Below are 14,610 nucleotides of genomic sequence, written 5' to 3' on the forward strand. Positions count from 1 at the left end.
CACCAAGCAGAGCTAACCAAGAACCAACCTTCTCATGCCTGATCCTCGAAAGTACCGAGACTACCGCATCCAGCTGTGTAAGGAGGGAAAAGACTCAACAGAATGTGTCCCCCACTGACTTCACTTTATAGTCAGCAGTAAAACTAGGGGAGAGTAAGTTGTTGAGTATATGACTATTAAAAGGACACCACCAACTAAGCTAAACTAGACTAAGAGTGTGGGTTATAGCCCCAAACATACTAGTGTTACCTAATACTTCACAATGGGCTCATATATTAGAAACAATTTCTATATTTAGTTTTATTTTCTCCAAGCACAGTGAAACTCTACTATGTTATCACTTCACTCAGGAAGTTCCAAGGTCTCATAATTTCCCCAGATCCATCTCTTGTCAGGTCTTAAAGAGAAGGCCTGCCATCCCAGCACTCCGTTATCTGAGGAAAAGGTCCATAATTTCCTGTTCATATACACCTCGCACAGGACGAAGGCTAAATACAGATGTGTCTGCATGTTGGTGGCATTGTTTCAAGGGCCAGGTTTACTGCAGCAGAACTGATGTTTCCCAAAGGGGCTCGAGGTGCAGGATGGTGAAGTCCTCTTTTCGTTGATGCTGCAGAATTTGAGTGGATTTTTACAGAGCAGCTTGCATGGGACTGAGTATCAGTGGCTCTCGCCTTATGTTTAGAGCCCCGGCTGCTTTCCCCTGGTTCTACAAAAAGAAAACACAGGATTTCTGTGCTTTGAGGCAACAGGAATTTCCTGTCTTTGCTCTTACTTAGCAGCCTAAGGATGTTGGTAACTATCACATCCATCTGAATTGAGCCATCTAGGTGAAATGGGGCTACTTGCTTCTCTCTAGTCACTTTGTTTTTGTCATATGACAAGAAATATTGTCATAGCATTATGGACACAAATTGAAACTACTCAAACTACAGTGTTTGAGCTTGAGAGAGACTGTTTTGTTAGGTCATTATTTTCCCTCCTGAAGCTTACCGATCCTGCTTCATGGAGATGTCCTTCTCTGTCTGTTAGGAGTTGCTCCTGAAATTGCAACAAGAAAGGGACGATTTTGTTCTCTTTAGTGTGTCTCTTGACACATGGATGTCCTCACGACAAGTTCCGACAGAAATGCTGGACTGGTGTTGGAGAGGCTAGTAACCAAGCATCGGTACAAATGTAGCTTTTATTCATAGACACACACGGGCTTTATGACTGACTGACTTCATTTTAAACTGGGAACCTCAGCATGATTGGCATCTTGATTGACACCACTCTTTGTCTTGAAGGTCCATCTGGGTAGTACAGGGTATTTGGTAGCAGTCGAGACATCGGCCTTTGAGATATCAGTAGCTCTGACCTCTAGGGACTCCAAAAAGGGCCGCTTGACATTTCTATGGATGGAAAGTGACCTTTTGTTAAGGACCACACTCTTGAATCTCAACTTCCTCATCTGTAAAGCAAATGCTAATGAGAGCTGAGAGCTGCTGTTTACAGTGTGATGATGTGTTACTCTGTGTGTGTGTGCGTGTGTGTGTGTGTGTGTGTGCGTGTGTGTGTGTGTGTGTCTGTGTGTGTATGTGGGTGTGCGTGGGTGCACACTTGTGGTGCTTCCAGAAGCTAGAAGAGGGCATTGGATCACCGGACTGCATTCACAGGCAATTGAGCGCCAGGAATGGAGCTCTGGTCCTCTGGCAGAGCGGTAATTGCTCTCAACTGCTGAAGGGGTAGTCGGCTCTGTGGCTATAAGGCACTGCTATTCCACAGATCCATTTGTGGGTGACAGCTTTGGTATGCTCAGCTGGCAGAACAGATGAGGATGCTAAGAGAAACTCGTTCCATTTGCAACTGTAAAATTGGGGGCTGGGCATTTACTGATGCATCTATGTTTATAAACCCTCTATTGGAATGCAAGCTGAAGATTTGAGTCACATTACCAGTGAAGTTTATTTTAAGGTTGAAGATCTTACAAACATAAGAAAATCAGAGTGTGGTTAATCCTTGTAGGATAAAAGATATATATTTTCTAGAAGCCTGTTCCTGCACAGATATTGGAATAATATCAATGGATCTCAGCTGCTCAGTGATACTCTCATACGCTGCACCTGTGGTCCAGAAGCTAAGGGTTCAGCCTAAAGCTGCTGTCCTGGACAATGTTCCAGCCCAAAGGAAAGCGCGGGATGGTGAGCATGGCTTCACAGAAGACAGCTCAAGGAAGGAGGGCTCATGTTCCACCTGAGATCAAAGCCTATTGTTTGCTGTAGCTAAAGGGATGGCATAAATAGGAGGCCAATTCCATTCACAGCAGGAGTGCGCTCTCCAGGGAAGGCAGAAACCTTCTGTCGCTTGTCCTCCGTGAAACTGAGAGAACCTCAGTCTTGTTCACTATCCTTTAGACCAAGATTCAAAACTTTAGACACCTTTAAGGACACTTATAAGCTTGAAAGTTTGCCTGGAGGACTCTTTTCATTCGTATCTTAAATCATGTGAACAAAAACATCCGCAAACTTGGACAAAGCAAAATTGAGATCCTTGGCACTCAATTTTGTTCTTTTATTATATCTCTTCCATGGGAAAAGAGGAAGGTTACTGAGTGCAGCTGTTAGATACAATTCCGGCTTTGTGCAAACCGCTTTTGCATAATGACAGGCAGAGAGAGGAGTACAAAAGATTCAGAAGTACAAACAGAACAAATTAAAAGGTGAGCAGAGCTTAAAGCGAGTCTCTGGTGGCCGCTGATGATGACTCACGTCGTCTAAAAACAGACAGCGGTGCTGGATGTTGAGGGCATGGAGGGGAAGGAGACAAAGTGGAAAAGGGACCTGAGTTTGGGGCTTAATTCCCATAAGTGGGACATTAACCAATAAACCTGCAGATGACAAAATATGTAGAAAGTTAAAAAGCAGTTTTCACTCCCTTTGAACCCGTATTAGTTTTCTTAAGAGACACGGACATCTGTAACAGAGCACAAGCTTAGAGTCATCCAGCATATCGTAAAACAATATTAACTTGATTGACAGCAGAGGAAAGCAGAATATTATTTTAGTATACTAGAGTATCTGGCCCTTTAAATTTTAGTACATAAAGACAATATTGATGGAATAGCAAACACTTCCTTCCTGGTCTTAAACCTGTAATAAAATGTTGCTGACGGACTAATTAAGAATGCTGTGTATGTTCAGTGCCTATGTGCTCCTCACTAAAGTAATTTAATTCCCATTAATGCTAATCTTGTTAATACCCACTCAGAGAGCAAGGAGCACTCTCAATAAACTGTTGATTCACTGAGCCATTTAAACAGGGGACAGGCAAGAAGGGGTGGGATTCCACCCACAACTGTGCTTCTTTGAATGTTTTCCAATCGTCAATGAGCTTTAGGTTATAACTCCTATAACCTAAGAAGTAAGTAGATTGGGGCGGGGAGGGGGGAGGGCAGAGCCACTGAGTGACAGGTCTCTCAATCTGAAAACTGGGGGAGCCGGAAAGTCTTCCTAACTGAGGTCAGGGATGAGAGACTACTCAAAAAGGGAGATTTTCTTTCAAGAACAAGGAAAGCGGCACTCTGCTACACTCTTGGTTGTTTCTGCCCATCTTCCCTCAATAGAAGAATCCAGGAATTTCTCTGCAACTCAGATGACCACCCATGGGTCAGATTTCCTCAGCTCAGCGCTCTTTGATCAGCCAAGAGGCAAAGACAGGCTCCCCAGAGAGCTTGTGTCCCCATCTCAGTGACTCCCATGAATACAGCTATGTAATGAGGCTGTATACCATAGGCCAGCCTGGAACTCAGATTGCAGTAACAAGGCCCCTCTGCCCTCGTGGGGTCACTCCAGAGCTTCTAAAGCTCCAGGTGTCTTAAGCAACCGCCTCTCCCTGTCATAAAACAGAGTCAAAGTAGCAGACAGGATTTTGTCCAGGATCCAGCACCCGGCTTTAGGACAAGTCATTCAGCCTCCCTGAGACTCAGTTTCCCTTTCCTCTAAAATAGAAAAGGATGATCTCTGAAAACGCCAACACGCTTACAGCAGTAGCGTGAGGGTCAAAACTACAATGGAAAACTGCCCTGTGCACACGCAGAGTATCAGTAACTGCGAAGTGACTTAGCAGAAAGAGTGGCACAGGAGAAAGATAGAAAAAGGGAAGGCCAGGTCTCAACTCTATCAGGTTTCTGTACTTAACAGAAGGGAGGTTTACACTGAGAATTTTCATAAACCGTTTAGCAGTGACTGGTGCTTATCCTAGCAAAATAGTGCTCAGAACATAAACAAACTTGGATAAATGAAATCTCCTTTCCTGCTGCGCACAAATTTGATGCTGGTTATTCATGGGAACAGGAAAAAAAAACTACTGCAACACATACTTAATACACAAATATTAAAATGTCTTTTCTCTACCGACTGGTAAAAAAATATATTATATTTTGATATTTTTTTTCTTTTTAAATTATATCTGCTATCCATCCCAGCCGAAGTCGCGGCCGGTCATCTGGTAGAACTTGCGGTTGAAGGGCCTGTAAAAGTCACGCAGCTGCCGCAGCACCTCGCGCGCAATGGCAGGGTGCGCACGACCCTTGGTCTTGCCCAGGCAGTGCGGCTTGCCGCTGCCCTCCGCCTTCTTGAGGCACGGGAAGCCCTTGGTCTGGTTGAAGTAGAAGTGCTTGTCGGTGATGATGCACTTGAGGCCCAGGAAATCCTGCACGCGGCGCAGTTCCCCGGCCGGGTCGCTGACCAGCCGCTCCCCGCTCACGAAGAGCATCTGGCCCAGCGGGAAGTGGCGCAGCCAGGGCTCCAGGTGCTTGGCGTACAGGCCGATCTGGATGGCGCTCCAGGACGTGTCGATGAGGCCCGCGCTGCGGTTGCGGAACGTCAGGCTCTCAAAGCTGGGGATGTCTGGCCGCTTGGACAGCGTCTGCGTGTAGTCCGAGATGGCCCTGGTCACGGGGTCGCGCACCACCACGATGAGCTTGGTGTCCTTGGACATGGCCGAGATGCGCGCTGGTGCCTCCCGGGTCACGAAGTAGCTGGGCGTCTTCTCCATGGTGATCTGACCCTCCAGGGTTCTGGGCATCAGGTCCCTGTGTGAAGCAGAAAGCATGTTTGAATCTGGGGAGAGAGTAAGCCAAGTCTCCTTCTGGACCCCAAGAACTGGAGAACCAACCAATCTGAGTTCTGATGTCTGGCAGGTTGTAGCTCCAGCTCCCTGACTTCCTGAATGCCAGCTGGCCTTAACTGCTCTAGATTCCTTGAGCATGGTTCTCAGAACACTCGTATCGCTCCATCGCTCCTGTCAGACAATTCTTTTTTTTTTTTTTTTTTTGTTTTGTTTTTGTTTTTGTTTTTGTTTTTCGAGACAGGGTTTCCCTGTAGTTTCTAGAGCCTGTCCTGGAACTAGCTCTTGTAGACCAGGCTGGTCTCGAACTCACAGAGATCCGCCTGCCTCTGCCTCCCGAGTGCTGGGATTAAAGGCGTGCGCCACCACCGCCCGGCCCTGTCAGACAATTCTTGTGGCAATTAATGCACCTCAAGAGTTCTGAAATGCTCCCAACACAGAATAAAGACTCTGTTAGTTAGTTATTAATCTACGATACTCGGCACCAGTGCTTTCTGTAGGTGAATTACAATGTCATAATATCAAATGACATTAAAATACCGGATGCCATCCTACCCATACCTGCCCCAAGTATAGCTTTGTCCTTTATACACATGCCAATAATTTCTCTCTAATAGGGTTTCCTCATTCACAAAGGAATCCTTTTAAGGACTTATTTTAGTTTTTAATTATGTGTGGTTTTCTACAATTAAGTGTGGGTTTGTACAAATGACGACTGGTACTTCTTTCTGGTGGCTGGAAGTGGCCCTTGGCTCTCCCGGGGCCGGAGTTAAAGTTGACTGTGTGCCTCCTGAGGCTGAACTCTGGTCCTCTGACAGCAGCAGGTGCTCTGAATCCCTTAGCCGTCTCCCCAGTCCCTCCTTTGAAGTCGAATATCAAAATGTACAACTGTCTCCCCTTTCAACGATTTACTCTACCCTACCTTTGATTACTTGTCTCCACCAACAGCCCAAAATTATTGCACAGAAATTTCAGGACTAAACAATCCATAATTTTTAAATTGCATGCCGTTCCAAACAGCACAGTGGAATCTCCCAGTCCCCTTCTGTCTATCCAGGACACGAATCATTTCTTTGCCCAGCATATCCATTCTGTATACACTACCTGTCTGTTGGTCACTTAATCATTCCTGTGCAACGGAGGCCCCAAAGGCAAAGGACAGCGACAAGGACACCCGCGTACTGCACGCAGGAGCACACATAATGGGGCAGCGCATGCAAAGGGACAGGGAATGAGGGGAAAACAAAGGTGGGGGGGTGGTATTAGCCTGGATTTCAGACCCCCACTGGGGCTCTTTGTGGGGCTAGTAAGCCTCATGAGTCCCAAGAAAATGACTTTTATATAACACAAAATGCTTGTCTTCACAGCTCCTCAGGGTTCTTTCCACCTCGTTTGTAATGGTTTGAAAAGTCCCGATTGTCCTGTTCTAAATATCTTTATCTCTTTTCTATTCTTTTGGCATTTGATAGGAGTCCCTTCCATCCAGGGCTGATAATGCCTGTGTTGGGGGCAGGAAGGAGAGCGTGGGCACTGGTTGCCTTCTTCTTTCCTGTATGGACACTGGCTATCTCTGATACTCTACCTTGTCTTGTGTGGATTTGAGACAATTATAATGTTTCTAAAAATCATCTAGTGAGCATTCTGTCTCCATTCTTGGTCACAGTTTGTGTATCCTGTCTTCATTCCTTCTTCTAATTCACTGATTTGCATTTGACTTTTTTTTTTTTAAAATGCTTCCTTTGTTTTTTAAGCTGTGCTTTGTTGGTCCCTTCCAGGGGGTTTAACTACATGGTTTTTTTTCCCCTTCCAATCTGTCTTCTTTATTTTTCAGTTGGGACTTGATCAACTTTCTTAAGCATCATCCCTTTGTCAATACCCTTCAGTTACACTGACGAGTTCTGATTTCCCTTTTGAGGCACGTATCACCCCTGGCTGTGTTTATTTTTTAATTCTCGTGGTGGTTTTGCTTTCACAGTTCTGTAGTATCTATTTTGCGTTTGGACTAAAAAGGATCTGCTCTGTGTTGGGCGCTTCTCCTTGCTGCTGTATTGCCGCCTTCCCCACCTACAGTATCTGCTAAGTACACGTTAAGTGGGAAATGTCAACCGTAAAAGATGAAAACATGTCAAGTAAGCCTCACGCACTTCATACCTCCTTCAAGAACACATAACGATGGCCAATTTCATTTATGAGCATCCCCCCCACCCCATCTACTCCCTAACCATGCCAACTGGATTGTCTTAAAGCCAACTGGCAGACATCCGCTCAATTACTTCGCAAGTATTCATGCTCCCATGCGGGTTATTTCTGGCACACATTCCTTGGCCTTTGCAGTGTCTAGTGCTAACAATGCCTCGGCTCATATGATGGAGCGAGTCTTCCTCCTTTATTTGTTACTTTGGCAATTTTAATCACATGACTTTCCTCTTCTTTGAGCGAGAACGCTAGTTAGATGCTTGATTTATGGTGCTCAGCTCTTATTTTTAATATTTAAAGAATTTTGCAATTTATAAAAGGATGCACCACATTAACCATTTCTTAAATATACCTCAAGGGCTGGGTGTAGGTGAGCACAGAGTGCATGACACTTGACTGAGATGCCCATCGCCCTTCCTCACCTGTGCGTGCCAGATTCTCTGAGGAGTCAGACCAAGCTGCCTCTGAAACTTACGATGCCCTTGTATAAGCCGGAAAACTTGTCTCAAGATGGTGGGATTTCCCAGTGAAAGGAATTTGATCAAATTTATGAAAAAGTGTTGGGCTCTAAGAAAACACCAAATAGTCTGGAGGGGTGAGGGGTGTGCATTGTCTTAAAGACACAGAGGCAGATCTCTGCCTCTTTGTCTGGACTCTTGGAGTTATAAAGACTTGACTTCACATTTTGCCTTGGATCTTAAAGAGATAGCAGACTGCTCTCTGGAGCTCCGGGCTGGCTAGTCTCTGGAAACCCCCGGGGAACCTTCCTCGGAGACTGAAGTTGCAGTCTGTGCTTGGCCAAAACAGACACTACTAAACCTCAGAAAAAGGAGCCATATTTTAAAAAAGCCTATCCCAAATCGGTGCTTGAAGGGAGACGGCCCAAACAGAACTTCCCAAGAAAGCTAGCCTCATCACCTCCTATAACTCATGGGATGGAGAAACCCAACTGGTTAGAGGGGAGCAGAGAACTGCATCACAGGTAGCAATTCAAGAGCAAGCGTTCTAAGACTGATGGCACTGCCCGAGCAAGCGTTCTGGAGACTGACGGCACTGCGCATGTGTGGTCAGCGCTCCCGAACCATTAGGACACAGAGACGGCAAACTTTCCGCTAAGCACAGTTTACAATGAGTCTTCAGCTTTAAGCACTCAAGAAGGAACAAAGGCTTTGAAAGCTGCATCTAGCTAGATTGCATCTTTCAACTTAAAGATAACTAAGCGCAGGGGCTGAGGACGCAAAGGGGCTGTGGTTTTGTTTTCATCTTGCTAGACCAAAGGGAAATAAAATAATTTTTGACAGTTTGTCAAGCTGATCTGAAATCAGAAAATTGCGTTTGTGACTTATCCCTTCTAAAGGCTGCCAGGGCTCAGGGGAGACAACTTAAGCTCAACTTATTCATTTCAACAGAAAAGCCAAGCCTAATGCCCCAGGAATCTGGCCTCTAAAGGACTGTCAATGTGGACTGCTGCAGAGCTCATAGGAAGCGTTACTCTGAAGGGGGTGATGACCAGCGCTCTGATTCCCAAATGGCAGGGGGCCCCTCGGTCCAAATAATAGGACTCCAGATAAAATCACAAATACCTTGTTTGTCATGACCTTGGGATATCTAGCATCAGCACAGACACTGAAAGTCATGAGCTGGTCCCTGTCTTTGGAGAGACCTAAGTTGGCTGGTTGTGCCGGGAGAGATGAGCACATTCTCTAAGTGGATTGGTTATCTCCCACAAGGGGCCGTCATGCCAGAAAGAGCTGTTCATCTGAGCTTGTGTCTGCTTCGGACATCACGCCACTTTCACTTTGGAGCTGATCCATTACTGGGTGATCTCTATGGGACTAGGATTGTGCCTGTAGCTGTCTAGAGTGTAGGAAACATTCAAGCCAGGCAGGCACCATGGCAGACAGGCTAAGCAGATTGTTCTTTTCTCCCAAAGCCAGTGGTCAAAATAATAGTTTATGGCAGAAGTGTTAGAGGGCACTCCCTCTCCACAATGAGCAGGGGAACACACCTGCCTCTGTGGTTGGGCCTCACAGATCCTCTGAGAATTAGAATGCCTCGGATTAGGCAACTAATGCTTCACCATTGTCTACATACAGATACCTCAGTTACCATGAGAACCATCTAGAAAGAGCTGTCCAGGCGGCTCAGCAACTACGTTCAGTATGCTTCTAATATATACAAGAAGATCCAAAAAGGACCTATGTGTTCAGTCATTCCTACCAATTAGGGCCCTTTCTACTGGGTTCCTACTTCCCTCACACTGTCTTCTTGATCCCCACCTTCCATACATAGTTTCTGCCAGTCATCTCTGGTAGTAGCTTCAAATGAATAAATGGATGGATGAATGGATGAATGGATGGATGGATGGATGGATCAATAGATGGATGGATAAACATTCCTCTCCTATTTGTTGTTAATAAGTTGCATTTAATCAATCAACCTCTTGCGATACATAAATGTCAATTCCACATTGCTTATAGACATAAGCAGGAGGGGAATTTCCAAGAGCAGCTTCGTGATTCAGATGGAGGGAAAATGTTTAGAATGTGTTGAAGAAATAAGTGTAATAAAATCATAAGTTGGAGTAAAGGAAAAACAAAGCTTTTTTTCATCAGATGATACCACCAAGTAGATAAAGAGCCAAGCTCCAGAGTGAGAGAAAATGTTTACAAAATATCTCTCAAGAGCCATATCTGTAATATAGAAAGGACTACTACAAGTCAATACGGGTTGAAAGAAAATGAGGTTTCCAAGTGCGTGTGAGGATGAGCAATTAACTGGCATCTTTCTGGTGGAGAGCAAGCTAACATGATGATTCCAGAGAGGTTGACACCATTTACAAGAGCTGAGCATGTGTCTCCAGCAACCTAGCACCTCATGATTTTGTACAGCTGTTCATCCATGTTCACATATTAATGATGGTCCCAAATTCGAGGTCCCCAAATGCTCACCAAAACCCAGAAACATATCCAACACAGGGCGGTCAGAATGGGTACCTTCACATCTGCCAGTCACACCTGCTTGTGGATGAGTCTCACAAACAACACTAATAAACACGGCTGGTGCTGGCAATGCATCTGCTTGTATGACTGTTGCAATGGTTTGAATGACATGTCCCTCAGAGTCTTTGGCACTGGATACTTAGTCCTCAGTTGGTGTTCCTGCTTGGGAGGGGGAATGAGGTTGGAGGTGTGGCCTTGGCGGAGGAAGTACGTCACTGGGGTGGGGTTTGAGAGTTTAAAAGAGCTGCTCCATTTCAAGTTTGCTCTCTCTGTCTCCTGGTGGTTTGAGATGTGAGCTCTCAGCTGTTTCTGCTACCATGCATGGTGCTTCCAGCTATGCTTCCTTTCTGAGGTGGTAGGGATGGACTCTTATTTATTCCTATGGATCTGTCGGCCACAAATAAACACTTTGTTTTTTTGAATGGCTTTGGGCATGGTGTCTTAGCATAGCAAGAGAAAAGGAGGTAATATAGCTTCCTCCATGAAAAGCTGAGGTCAGAGCTAGGCAGAAGGCTCAGTTGATAAACACTTTCTGTAGAAGCATAACAACCTGAGCTCAGATGCCTAGAACATATGTAAAAAGCCAGAGACAGCATGGTATGTCTGTAATCCTGGCACTGGGGAGGTAGAGACCAGCGGATCCTTGGGACTTGATGGCCAGCCTATTCAGCCAAATCAGTGGACTCCAAGTTCGGCCAAGTTCAGTGACAGACCCTGGCTCAAAAGAACAAGGTGGAGAAACAATTGGAGAAAACAGAGTGTTGGGAGCAGTGAGACCCCAGATCCTGAATTTCTTGTAATCCCCTGATCTGAGTGCCTACAGCTGCTCTGAGCACGAGACCTTCAGGAGTTCCTGATGGCAGGAGAGTGGTTTCTGGTGGGTTTGGCTGGGGCATAGCTATCTCTATATAATCTGCCCCTGAACACAATAAAGGGGGCATTCTTGGGTAATTCAAGGATGACCCGTGTCGCTGTCTTTCTGTCTGTCTGTGTTTGTGTATTTTAACCTCCAACCCCTTGCCCGAAGCTCAGGAACTGGGTAATCGTGCATAGAGCGCAGACACAGGGGCACCGTGCGCGGCAACAGAGGATACCTGACATCAGCCGGTGACTTCCACAGGCATTTGTATGCCTCCTCCATGACTGTATACATGCTTTCACACACATGCGTGCACACACACACACACATATCTGTGAAACACAAAGCAAAATAAGAAACCGTTGTATCTGACTAGATGTCCAAAGGGTCATTGCCCACAGGGAATCAGTGTGGGGAAGGAAGAACAAAAGCTTTTAACGTGATGGAGCAATCCTGTCTGGATATTCCTCACACAGCGCATCCACTTTGTGCAAACCTACAGTGGAGCTGTATCCTCCAATTTCTGTGGTTTTATGTATTTAAGTTAGAGTTGAATAAATATTTTACTATGTTTATATAAAATAAATGGCCAGTTTCCCACAAGGCTCCAAGAAAAGCACGTACTTTGTAAATCCCAAACAGAACAAAAATCGCATTTTCCAAAACAGGCTTATCTCTGATTTGTAGAAATGTCGATGACAGAGGAAAAGGAGTGGGCTTTGGCCACCTAGGCCACCCATGACCACTTTGCTCTCACCCCAGACAAACCAGAAACACAAGAACTGCATAACTTCCATCTCACACGTGGATGGCTGTGCCCACAGCTGGGCACAGTGGTGGGGATTGCCCTAGAGAAGATGCTCAGGAATCCGGCCAGCAGGGAGAAATTATCTGAAGATAGCTTTGTGAGTGGTGATTGCAAAATGTTCTGGAAATAGCATTCTCAGTTTATTGTTGCAGATCTGTAAGGTAAAGTGTGCCTATGATCTCCTCGTGTATATGTGAATTAATAATAACATAATAAAAATAGACACTAATGATAATACAGCAGTTCTCAACCTGTTGGCTGCAACCCCTTTGTGGGGGTCGCATATCAGATACCATGCATATCAGATATTTACATTATATTCATAATAGCCATAACGTTACAGTTATGAAGTAGCAACAAAAATAATCTTATGTTTCGGGGCCGTCAGAGCATGAGATACTGGATAAAGGGTCGCAACATTAGGAAAGTTGAGAGCACTAACCTAAATGGTGATTAGTGCTTCCCTCTGTGCTTTGGACTTGTTTGTATTGATTCAGATAAGAAGCCAGCAATTAAAGGGACCGAGAAAAGAAATCCACAAACAAAGACTTAAAACAATAACTTGGTGCTGGGCGGTGGTGGCGCAGGCCTTTAATCCCAGCCCTCGGGGAGGCAGAGGCAGGCGGATCTCTGTGAGTTCAGGACCAGCCTGGTCTATAAGAGCTAGTTCCAGGAAAGGTTATGGAGAAATCCTGTCTCAAAAAAAAAAAAAAAAAAAAAAAAAAAAAAAGTCAAAACAAACAAATGAAAACCAATAGCTTGAACGATGGCTGGAGAAAATGAGAACCCAAGAAAGTAACCCAGAACACCATGGAAGATGCAGAAAGGCCTGGACTCTGGACGGAAGATGGATGAGTTGTCTGCCTGCATGAATGGGGTGGTCATGTGTTTCTAGACTGACTGATGCATAATCACTGACACAGAAATGACTGGAACCAGTGGGCAGGATAGAGAAGAACACAGGCAGGTGTGTGTGTGATGTAGAAAGCTCCTCTCCCAGTGTAATCCAAATGAGAGGAACTCAGTGGCTATGATGGGAATGACAGAGGTGGGGAAGACTAAGGGTCATGTTTAGAGCCCGGAAATGAGGATGCTGTAGGTGATTTATATAGGGGTGGCATGGGCGTTTCCAAAGAGGATTACACAGGTTTAAAGGAAGAAAATGATGACTATTTTGCCAACTAGCAAGTTGTTTGGGGTGGGGTAGTCCCCACCCCAAAATAGAAACATGTGTTTAGTTTTCTGGTTAGTGGGGTTGGAATGGCTTGCAAAGAGCCGTTATTTCTTCCCAGGAACCCAGATGGAGACACAGCATTGCTGTTGTTCTGAAAATGGCTGTTTTAAAGACCCGTGAAGTCCGAGCAAGTCACTGTAGGACTTTGGACCTCCATTTCCTCATCGGCAAAACATGACTCGTGTATAGTTTGGGACACTAATTTGCCTAATTTAATGCTCTGGAGAGTGGCAACAGAAAGAGCAGGGAGTCTAAAGCTGGCACTTGACTGCCTCTTGATAAAAGCAAGTTCGTGACAGAGGAGACCAGTATCTACCCTTGCTTTCTGAAAATACGATGTCATGGCTAAAAGACGAAGTTCAGAGACCAGGTTTCATTAAAAAGACCAGATCCAGGGAAGTCAGGAGTTCAAGCCCAGGCCTTGGGAAGACCCTGGTCAGAAAGTAGACAACAGACACTTAGGAAGTATTCACCACAGACTGACGCAGATGAATAATTCCTCTGGTCTCACCAGAGCAGCTAAGAATTTAAATTTTAGTTTCAAAAGACAGAGAGGTAATATGGTTTGTCCCAGTGACAGTTGCGATGAATAGGAACAGAATGAAAGTCTAGGTCTTTCTCGTGCTAGAGTGCGTGTTCTTTCAGCCCTTCTGAATACCCAGGCGGCATCGGTGTGACGCATCCTGTCCGCATCACTGGCCAGCTTGGACACTGCGCCTAAATGTCTCATTATTAAAAGCATCCCTTGCTCCATTCATCTTGGCATGCAAATTGTCTGTCCCTGTGCCTTGAAACAGGAAAGAGCCCATTAGCCTGTTTCCTAAAGGCCCTCTTCTACAAGGGAAGCGCAACTAGCTGCAAGGGGAAATCCTGGATTGCAACACAAGGACGATTTACCTTAAGGGATCGATAAATCTTGCCAATCTGCGTGTGCATGCTCTCAGTCTGGGTCTGTGAGCCGAGCCTCCGGCAAAGAGGAAGGACTTTCTTTCTGGATGGCCAATGTCTACAGGTAGTCCCTGGAGATCCCTAACCGTGCGTGTCTGAGAAGGGAGGAAACCACACGGAGTCGGGAGCTGTCAGCTCGCTGTCCCTGGGGCCAAGGCTCACTTGTGCTAATATTTCTTTTCCTGCTGTTGGGATGTGAGACCTCACTCAAAACGTGACTTGTGAAGCTGGAATGAAAACTCCCTTCTGCTGATGTTTGCGTTGGCTTCTGAGGAGGAAGGAGACTGATGCTATGAGCCAGCTCCCACTCCGAGAAAACGTGTATGGGCCATTCTAATAATCATACCATCAGTTAGAGAAGTTAAATGATAGACTGAGCCACTGGAATACAATCTGGTGCTGTGGACAGTCAATGCCTTCCCAGACTCTGAACTATCAAAGGACAGGAGGGAAGGGA

At 45.5% G+C, this 14,610-nt stretch overlaps 1 protein-coding gene across 1 annotated transcript in view; it reads right to left on the bottom strand.

The window, feature by feature from the left end:
- Positions 1 to 2,529: 2,529 nt before the first annotated feature.
- Hs3st3a1 (heparan sulfate-glucosamine 3-sulfotransferase 3A1) overlaps positions 2,530 to 14,610 on the bottom strand; it is a 92,342-nt gene continuing 80,261 nt past the window's right edge. The window contains exon 2 of the mRNA XM_038328952.2: positions 2,530 to 5,071. Coding sequence (XP_038184880.1) covers positions 4,450 to 5,071 — 622 coding nt within the window. The 3' untranslated portion in view covers positions 2,530 to 4,449. The remainder of the gene's footprint in view (positions 5,072 to 14,610) is intronic.

The sequence above is a fragment of the Arvicola amphibius genome, chromosome 4, assembly GCF_903992535.2.
Source record: "Arvicola amphibius chromosome 4, mArvAmp1.2, whole genome shotgun sequence".
Lineage (NCBI taxonomy): Eukaryota > Metazoa > Chordata > Mammalia > Rodentia > Cricetidae > Arvicola > Arvicola amphibius.